This window comes from Mus caroli, unplaced genomic scaffold (genome assembly GCF_978045245.1).
Source record: "Mus caroli unplaced genomic scaffold, Mus_caroli_1 scaffold_18, whole genome shotgun sequence".
Taxonomy (NCBI): domain Eukaryota; kingdom Metazoa; phylum Chordata; class Mammalia; order Rodentia; family Muridae; genus Mus; species Mus caroli.
Window position 1 is genome coordinate 1,644,118 of NW_028227273.1, and position 10,419 is coordinate 1,654,536.

Here is a 10,419-nt window from a genome sequence, read left to right on the forward strand (position 1 = left end):
TGATCCTTCTACTGAAAACATTTTTAGTGATCAATACTCTGTATGTCTCTAAACACATCCTACGATTCCCAAACTGATTATTTAAATCATTTTTATACAAAATTTTGTCAAGACCTAGTTAATACACAGGTACTTTTTAAAAAACTTAAGTTACTTTGTAAGTATACCTAATACTGCAATATGATCTATCACCATTGCCTGGTAACTTTCTAAACACAAAGCCATGTACGTACACACCAGCAGGAAGATACTAATCTAAATGTGTAGCTTACAAATGTTCTAATATCCTTGTCTATTTATGGGCGTAGTGTCTTCTTAGTCTTCTCCATCTGAGCAGCAATTTTAAAGTTTTAATTGAGTCCAGTACCCCATCATGCAGATGTTAGAGTACAGTTGTGAGATGCATGAATGACTGAATGATTAGGTTCATATATATTCCAGACATGAAAAAAAAATCTTATGGCTGCTAACGAAATATAATACTTTAAAAGGTTTTAAAATGATTATTTCCTGAATGTGTTTTTTTTTCTCCAAACATTAGACCAAGGTGGATTGTTTACAAAAATTTATTCATACAAATTTTACACACTTTATATAACAGTTATCAAAGTCCTAGTTATAGATATTATGTGTGTAATAATGCTTGGTTAATATGTTTGTATAATCAGTTGCACACAAAATAAGAGCTTCAAGACTAACATCTACCTAAATCATCACTATATCATAAATTGCTCCAGTTTAGTAAGGCTCTTGGCATTTCTAAAAAATATACAAAAGATTAAATTGGGTGATCACTGTAAAATGCTTGCCACTAGCCACGTGAACACTAAGTTAGACTTCATAAATAAAAGGTTCACTAGAGCCCAGTTTCACCACTAACAGCTGACACAATTACCCAAGAAACAAATAACTAAGACTAAAACGCAAGCTGATGTGTTGCAGCATTGTAGGGCCACTAAATAGCCATCTGTGATTCGTGGCAATTTAAAAGGCAAAGAAAGGCACTAAAGCTGCAAACTGCATCCCGGGTCACAATGCCTGAGGAGACTGCAGAGTTAAAGATTGATCCTGTAGCTGGACACAGGCTGAAATCAAGTGTCTGCTTGCTTTCTCTGTTTGCAATCTGATCTGCGGCAGCATCCATCCACCCGCCTGGGAATGCAAATACAGTTGTTTTCTTAGATGCCTGACTTCATACTAATCAAATCTGTACAAGAAAATGGAAAAGTCCTTTAAACTTTACAAACTTATGTGGTTTTTTTTTTCTTTTTCTTTTTTTTGGTTTTTTTTTTTTTTGGTTTTTGTTTTTGTTTTGTTTGTTTGTTTTAAATTTGTGCCTAAAATTTGAGAGGCTGGCTGGTTTGTTGCTGCTTGATCTGGTTGGTAGGTGAAGGTTCTTTTGTTTATAAAGAAATTGACAAGAAACAGACATGCTTTTTTTAGCCAAGACAGGATACAAGGGTGGGGTGTGGGATCCTCCTTCCATCACTCTTAAGAACAAATATAAGATAGTACTCATACATATGAAGATGGGGTTTAAATGATTTATCAGTCAAACTGAGCAGCATTGGAACACTACACATTCTAATATGACAAAGATTGGTTTTATGAAATAAATTTTACTAAGCAATAAGCCATAATATAGAAAAATACATTTTACCTACAAACTCAATAAACAAGAAACAAAAGGTTCGTATTTAGTGCATAATTTCTCTGTGGAAGCTACACAGGGGTTCCTAAACTTCACAGTAACTGCTTGCATCAAACAACAACAAAAAAATAACTAGCATTCACAAATTTAAGATAAGTGAGTGGAAAATGGCAAATGATTCTAAAACAATGCACAGGGGCAAGGGTAGGAAGGAGGGTCTCCAGAAAAACCACAAAGAACAGAGGTGGCTTCTGCAGAACAGTGTTCAAAGGGGAGGATCCTGGCCATTTCACAACATGAAAAGCATGAACAGCACTGGAGAAAAACACATTGTACTTTGCATTCATTCCAACACCAGCACCTGATCTGTCAGGCAGTGGAACCTACAGAGGAGCTAGACTTGCCCCCAGATTCTCAGACCTGAGGCAACTCTCAAATCTCAAATCCCCATGCTCTGCCTTTACCAATCCCCTATATATCTTTCACTTTGTTCCAATTGCCCTAGCCTTAGAATAGTATGTTCCCTGAAGAATCAGGAAGTACAGAAAAGAGAGCTCTCTCTCCAAGCCTGTCTCTTCTGTACAGTTCCTCAACTCTTCTACCAGGGAATGACATGAGTTCTGGGGAGAAGCACAATTTGGATAGAGCTGTTGTTTAATTAGAATTTCCTTCTGGGCTGAGAGTCTGAGGAGAGACAAATACACATAATCAAAGAAACTGAAAGTGTTGGAGTTGCCCCTGCAACCAGTGGGACAATGCCCACTTGTTAGGCTGGGGTTCAAGCAGCCTGCCCCAGACTCACAGGGAAAGAAAGCCCTTCAGCAATTTCCCAAGTCATTACCTCAGAATTCCCCTGGAGCAGGGCATCATTGTTTTTTGTACAAATGGCCATTATTGGTATCTTCAAGACGGTTGTGGATAAAAATACTATCCTTTAATTCCAGTTTACAAAAATAGGAGTAATATTCAAAACAATGGTTGTCTATTTTCTCTATTTACTTTATATAAAAACATAAACAGCTCAGGCGAATTTTCAATCCTTGTGCACCCTTCTGAATTGCTCTCTGTTATATATATTCTTAATATATATACTTATAATATATATCAATAATTGGTCCACAAAGTATATCTGTGCATTCTCTAGTGCTTCATAAAAAGAAAAACAATATTATTATCAAAATAGTCATTTAATGGCTTTACTTGATACATAAATACATGTTTGGAAAGAACACGAGTGATGACTGGTCAGTCAATTTGGAAAACGACTTTTCATTTTATACACAAGGTAGCCGGCAGCTGATCTGCTACAAGTACGCTATTCGGCGTCCTTTGTTTTTAACCCTCTGTTTATACCTTTTCCCTAGCACGGCCGCCAAGTATTTCTTGACAGCCATTTGTTTTCGGTAGCGGCTGTAGCTATCTGTGAAGATGCCGTCCGAGTGGCGTTTGGTAAGGGGCGCCGGGTCGTCCACCGCGCTGCCGCCTAGGTTCTCCCTGCAAGGAGAGGGGGCGGAGAGTGGGGGCGGGGCGGGAGACACATTGAGTCGCTGAGGGAAAACAAGGGGGCCCCACCCCCCATGTGGGAGCCCGCTGGGAGCAGGCAGGATTCCTAACAGCTCTGGGCAGCCAGCCCTCCTTTGCTCCTCACCCGCTGGCGGGAATACTGTGACTGAGACCCCAGAGTCCCTCCTTTCCACTCCCAGTTTTCTGGCACTAGCTCTTTCATATTTTTCTAGATCTTTCTGAAGCACTCCAGGCGTTCGAAGAATACGTGCTCTTCAAGCTTTTCTCTAAACATTGCTTCTCAAGATTACACTATCCATGACTCTAGCTAAATTGTCCGGACTTTTGCCTTTGCACTACCCGACATACAAGGGTCCCTAAAGGCCGGTGGGCTCCTACCAGATCATTGATTACTCAAATGATTAGGCAAACGTGGGCACGCTTCTCTCTTTGCGCATGTTAAGTTGAAAAAACGTGATAGTGATATAAGGCGACAGGCTGCAGGCAATATTTTTCACCGCATGAATTATTCATGGTTAAAATGTAATCAGCTTCCCCTTGGGCTTTATTAAAATGTTGCCTTCTGCTGACACAGTCTTCATGCAAGACCTTAGCTCTGGGCTTGTCTGGCGTGATATATATATATATATATATATATATATATTACATGTATGTTTTTTAAGTATACAAATTTGGGGACTTTGTTCCTTCGGTTTGCCTTTATAGTAAACCTAGTGCTCCTCCCCTCAATTATGACAAACCATCCCACAAATCTGGAAAGGAGGTTATCTGATGTAACTTGGTTCTCATTGAACAAGAGTCCAACCCCCAATTTTCCTACCCTCTTTCTCTTTCACCTTCTCTCTGGCTCTTAGGACAAATTTAAACGCCCAGTTTTGAGAGCTCCGCCCAAGGCTTGTAGTATCCACCTCGTTGCCAGGACGCAGACACACCCTCAGACGCTTGGGCGCGCACAAACATAAAAGCTGCCCCGGCTCTCCCCATACTGATTCTACACGGGCACCCACCACGGCGTGTGCATCATTCGAAGGTTAACTCTTTCACAAACTCTTACCCCGCGCCCCTGGCCACGACCGACTGCAGGTACTTCCTGGCGGACAGCTGGTCCAAGACTTTTCGATAGGCTTCGTTAAGGATTTCGTGGGCGACATCTCTAATGGGGAAACAAAGAATTCGACGTGGGTCACTCACTGCCTCAAGCCCTTCAAATGATAGTCAAGGCTCCCACTGTTGGGCTTGTCAGGAGGATGACCCAACAGCCGCTAGTGACACGGGACCTGGGAGTAACTTAGGGAAGTTTCCCAGGGGTGAATCGAAGGTGGTATTTAGAGTGGCCTGAAAGCTCCCCACCTACAGAGTCACACACTCACTGACACCTCCGTGGCCTCAGAGCTTGCAGTCCCGTGGTGGGGCTTGGGCTCCACAGGGATCTGACTGCTAATTTTCTGTAGTTCTCATGGGAAGGGAGGGTTAAGGACCCTTCTTTTAACAGAAAAAGCCCTACTTTTAGAGCCCCTACCCGGTCCCTTCTGCAAGGTTAGGCCCAAGCCACAGGCGGAAGCCGGGCGGGTTGTACCTCCTGTCCGCTGGATAGTAAAGGGCGTAAGCGTCACGCAGCGCGGAGGCGGGGCTCCCCACGCCGGGAGGGTCCCAGTCGTAGAAGTCTTGCAGCGGGTTTCCGTCCTGGTCATAAGCCTCGTCTTCTGGTCTGCGGGATAGCCAAAAGGAAGGTCATTAAAAGTCACTTCCTAGTTCTGCTAAATCCCAAGAAGGTCCAGTTGATTTTCCTTCTTCGTTATGGTCTCCCATGGAGAATTGCCCTTACTTCAGGGACAAGGTAAGGGAACGACACCCAGCAGCAGTTCCTACTGGAAGGACCGCAGGGAAATTCGCTCACACCTCAGGAGAAACAACTATCTCCGCCAGGGCCACTGGACAACCGTGTAGACTCCAATACCTGGCCAGGGAAAACACCACCTTTCTCCCTCACCTGACTCCCCAGACTCCCCTAAGTAGCATGTTGCTCTCATGAGGCAGATCCTAAGAAATGATATGATTCGGAGACGGGGAGACCCAGGGAAGAAAATAAAGAGTGAGTGGATAGGTTGAATGCAGGAGGATAACTCCATCAGCAGCCACCCCCATCCGATCCGCTGAGCCCAGGGGAGCCCTTCCCTGCGCAGATGTAGGTCACGGAGAACCTCCAGCTCTATTTTAGGCTGAAGAGAATCTGCTAGGAACATGAATAATAGATGTCCCTAAACTTAGCTAGTTTGGTTCATACTGTGGTGTGGCAGAGCGCTCCAGAGCCTATCACCCAGGAAAAGTGCTAGGCACACGGAACTTTGAGAATAGCTGGAGGTGAAAGAAGAGCTTCCGAATCAATTAAACAAAGATTTCCTGCTATCTGTTAGAAATGGCGGGGAGGCTGGATTTCATCTCAACCTCAAAGATCAAGGAAAGGGGTGGACTTGGGCTGACATTCCGTAGGTGTCCAGTGACCTCACCATCTCCTCACATATCGCATCTCTGTGGGACAAAAGACAGGCAGAAGAGGATGAAAATGCAAAGTCGGGTGGCTTTGGGCTCCAGGAGTACTCAGAATGCAATCCGGACAAATAACCTTCACTAGTCAGAATTCAATCGTTCTTGGGCCAGCTCTTGCTTGCCTTTTGGCCCTCCCAGGAGAGGTCAGATAAGCTCCTCCGCACCGACATAACCGGCCTTTGCCCCTGAGGATACCCCAACCCAGGTCCCAGATTTTCTGGCCACCTCTGCTGTGCCCTGGGACCACATGCGGGAACCCTGTTACAGAAACTAGGATTTCTGTCTGCCAAACCACCAACGGTCAGATACCCCTAAGGCAGAGGTCTTGGGCGGGGCTCCAAGAGTCAGCTCAACGCCGCGCTCTCCTGGCTGCCCTGAGTGCCACCCAGCACACACGCCACTCGGCCTCACGCATTTCCACTGTCCCGAATACGTGTGAGTGTTTCTGGAGCTGCGACACGGAACCTAGGCAGCGTCTCACTATTAGAATCAGAAGCGAAGACAAAAGCCAGGTTTTCTGCATCCTCAATTGAGCTAGGCTGTCCTCCCAACCCCTCCTGCCTGCTGGCATTCTCTCCCTCCTTCGCATCCGTTTCTTCTCCCTCCCTTGCTTTCTCTTTCTTGCGCTATTCCGTCTCTCAAATAGCTTTTCCGTAACCGTGGGTCGGCAACACCCCCACTCCAAGGAATTCTAGGGCTCCAACTCCAGTTGAAACAGGGTATAATTTAAAGAAAGCTCTTTCAGTGAGAAAGAATTCGAACGAGACAACAGGAAGGACATAGGAGCAAGAGACCCCGCCCCAATAGTCCAGACTAGGCAGTAACAAAGCAAAGTGGGGAGAGCTTCACTCTCGCCCCCGCCCCGGGCTTTGATCTGGGAACTGAAGTTTGCCAACTTACTCAAAGAATAGGTAGAAAAAGAAAAAGAAAAAAGAAAAAAAATGAAAAGCTAAGCCGGAAGGGGGTCGCACCCTGCCACCTTCACAGGGAAGATTTCTACAAAGATAGGAAACTCACTCTCTTTACCTGAGTCCCTGGGCTCCACTGGTGAGTAAGGAGGGAGTCTGGCTGTACTAGAGCCTGTCTGATCCTCAGGCTTAGCTAAGGACCCAAAGGGGTCCACCTAACCAAAGGCTGTAGAAATGCCAGGGCGCGCAGGAAGCGATGCTTAGGAGCCTGACATCCAGATCTGCAGGGAGGCGATCAAAGTGGGTGTCTGGAGAAGGGAAGACCTAACTTATATTAGGGAAGCACTTACCTGATCCCAGGGAAGCTGAGTCCGGCGGCAGGTGAACAGGAGACACTGCTATGCATTATTATCCCATACACCAGCAGGGCCAGCCTTGCTCCGCTACACATGGTCATTCTGCGCAGGAGAGGAAAGAGGGCACGCAGTGAGTGAGATCGCTCCTGGCTTTCTACCTTCTAACCCCAAGAAACTCTTGGGAGCTGGGGAGCCAGTGAAACTGTGACTCGCTGTGTTAAACACCAGTTAGCCACGCCGGGGCGTCCAACTACTTCTCTCTTGATATAGTTCGAAAAAAATAGCTTTGTGTGTGCCCAGCACCTAGTAACTAGCCAGACCTTGAACTAAAGAAGGCTAACTCATACACTGATGCTGCTGGCAGCACAGGGAGGGAGCCTTAGTCAATCAATCGGTTAGTATGCTAAGAATCCCAACACACACACACACACACACACACACACACACACACACACACACACACACACACACAAACCCCTTATTATTAGACTCTTACGGTGGCTAGGAAAGGGTTGACTAAGTAGGACGGCGGGCAAAGGCTCCTTCGAGTTTCTGCGCTGGAATCACAACCCGAGAAGCATCAGTCACTGCCTGGAGCTGGTGTCTGGAGAGAAGCCGCGGGAATTAGCTGAAGGAGCTGGGGAGACTTGTTTGCCGAGGCTAAAATTCCGCTCAAAACTTTGTAGACGCACAAAACTAGGAGGGAGCGTGACACCGAAGGAAGTGGGCGAGGAGAGAGATGTAGAAGAGAGAGTAGGCGAGCAGCCAAAGGGAGGGGGAGCAGAGTGGACTTAAGTCCACCGGGAGAAGAAGCTAATGGGTAAGAAAAGAGGAAAAGTCAGGGGGGAAAGGGAAGATGGCCTCTGTGAGAGACTATCTGGCAGCTTGCGGAAGTCGGGAGTCCGGAGTCGGAGGCACCTTCTCTGCTCTGAGGTCTCAGGCTGCGTCTGAAGATGCTGCTGCTTCTGCTGCTGAAAGAGGTGACTGGCCTTCTGCTCGTTTTTATATATGCAGTTAACAAAATAAGCTGTCCGAACGTGGTTTCAGGAGACACCTCTTTGTCAACATCTGTCTGCCTTCAAGTACAGAATATTTTGGTTGCACTGTTGCACTCCGATTTTTATTCATGATATGACTTCCTTTTTTTTCTCCCCCAGTCACGTAATGATCCGGTATCAGTAAAAGACGTCAGCATCCTAGTCCCTCAAGGAACATATTAACTATTCTGTGCAGTCCTCCAGGATGATAAGATCCGGAGTCATCGGCTTCTGATAAACACCTTTCACTCACACAATCCAATTTTTAAGAAGTCCAATTATTTTGATGGTTTTCGATTTCACTGATTTCTCAAAGACAAGAAAAGAACTCGTAGAATTTAGAGGATGGTGAAGTCATGTTTTTATTGAGTCCCTACTTCTTACTTTTCACTCAACCCCCACCCACTAATGACAACTCTGATCTCTAGATTTAAGCACCATCAAGATCTCCTATTAATAATTTTAATTTTGATCTCCCAATTCCTTGCATATGCTTTCCCAGATAGGCTACTAAACGTGGAAGTCGTTTTGTGTTTTAAAGGAAAGTCTTATAAGGATTTTTAGTAAATATCTAATTAGTCTGGCTGGGTTGACAGACTGTCTCTGAATAGATTGATGGATGAGACTAAGAGGAGAGCCTGTGGTGCTGTCCAGGCTCTTGGTGCTGAACTATTTGGGCGCAGATGCTGCAAATGTTGAAATTTGCCACTGGTTTAATTTTCACCACAGCCTCTAAATTTGAAGCTTTGGCAGTGGTGCTTTTACTGTGGGAGTTCATTGTCTAAATCACCCCGCTGTTCATATTAATCTTCCCTTGGATTCTGTGTCCACGAATGTCCCAGTGCTCAGAACCTTCTTTATCCCTGCCTCAGTGCAAAGCTTTTTCTTCTGAGTTAGTCCTAGTATTCGGATGGATCTTTACCTTCCCTGTCTACACACCTTCACACTCTCCGTGGCTCTTACTAGTTTTAAAAATTGAAACCATGTCACTGTGTTTTCTGCAAGAATTGAAAATTTAAGATTGTGAGGGTGAGACATGTGTCTCTTGAATTTTTCTTACATGTTGAATTCTGTTTAGTGAAATATAGACTGGGAATGCAGAAGGATTCCCTGCACACATTGTCTTGATAAAGGTTGCTACCAGGAACCCTTCCCTGGGGGATAGTTAATATTTTTAACTAAAAATAAAATGAAAAGAAGAAAGCAATAAGGAAAGATCACATTCACTGGGGACCTTCTAAGCACCTGAGTAATTTCAGAAGATTCAGAAATTTCTGGTCCACTAGGAAATCTCGAGAGCCTTTCTTTTCAAGGGAAAATAGAAGCATCAATAACCGTTAGTGTGCATTTTCACTATCTGAATCTTACACACACACACACACACACACACACACACACACACACACACACACACAGAGAGAGAGAGAGAGAGAGAGAGAGAGAGAGAATAACATTTAAGTAGGAGTGCTGCCTATACTGTGATTTGGGTTTAAATAAGTTTAAATAAGCTGTTAGTCCTGAGTACTTTTTCCAAGCCACAGTATTTCTCACTTTTAATGCTATTACCACCTTTGTTTGAGGTTTAATTTCTCCAATTATCAAAACATTTCCTTATTTCCTGACTGTGAATGATCCAAAGCTGCCTGTCTCCTCTTAGTTTCCTCCTAGCTTTAGATTGAATACTATCAACAAACTACTTCTACACAGGGGATGTTTCTCTTTGTGTTATATCTGTCTGCTGCCTTAGGTTGGGGTGACTACATCCCTGAACTACATATTCAGTGTCCACCTTTCCTGGCCCTCACACAAAGAGCCTGCAGTGAACAGGAAAAATAATCCAGCAGGATTGCTTTTCATAACAAACTTGTCCAAAACTATTGCCTACAGTGGTTCTCCTGACTTTTGAGTCAAAGGTGAACTCCATTAAAATTCCCACTTTTGCCTCCCACTTGAATTCTGAAATGAGTTCCATCTGGAAAAACATTTTAAAATCTCCAGGACTACGCATTTAAAATTCACAATTCAATGCCCAACTTTTTAGTCAAGAGAGCCACCATGTGGGGAGTTTGGTTGACTTCAAGGTCTGTTAAAGGCAAAATCCACAAGCAAGAAAAATAAGCAAGAAATAAATGTAGCTAGGAGTTGTGGTGAACACGAAAGAAAGAAAGAAAGAAAGAAAGAAAGAAAGAAAGAAAGAAAGAAAGAAAGAAAGAAAGAAAGAAAGAAAGAAAGGGAGGGAGGGAGGGAGGAAGGAAAGAAGGGAGGAAGGAAGAAAGGAAGAAAGGAAGAAAGAAAGAAAGAAAGAAAAGTAAGCAAGCCTTCAAAAGCACTAGCTTGCTTCCAGTTCAATGGAGTGTCTGGGTTGTTGACACTCTTACTCCCTGGACCTGGTTACC

At 44.4% G+C, this 10,419-nt stretch overlaps 1 protein-coding gene across 3 annotated transcripts; it reads right to left on the reverse strand.

The window, feature by feature from the left end:
• Positions 1-610: 610 nt before the first annotated feature.
• Adcyap1 (adenylate cyclase activating polypeptide 1) lies at positions 611-8,015 on the reverse strand. 3 transcript variants are annotated; one of them, XM_021149802.3, is made up of 6 exons: positions 7,483-8,015; positions 6,981-7,088; positions 4,752-4,883; positions 4,230-4,328; positions 3,005-3,145; positions 611-1,152 (listed from the first exon to the last, which is right to left on the reverse strand). In XM_021149802.3, the coding sequence occupies exons 2-6, from the start codon at positions 7,085-7,087 to the stop codon at positions 1,092-1,094; spliced, it is 540 nt and encodes a 179-aa protein (XP_021005461.1). In that variant the 5' UTR covers position 7,088; positions 7,483-8,015; the 3' UTR covers positions 611-1,091. The 3 variants fall into 3 exon arrangements, with proteins under 3 accessions (XP_021005461.1, XP_029326800.1, XP_085689125.1); XM_029470940.2 differs by having other exon boundaries at positions 618-3,145; positions 7,483-8,004; XM_085832999.1 differs by lacking the exon at positions 7,483-8,015 and having other exon boundaries at positions 618-3,145; positions 6,981-7,231.
• Between the last annotated feature and the right edge of the window lie 2,404 nt (positions 8,016-10,419).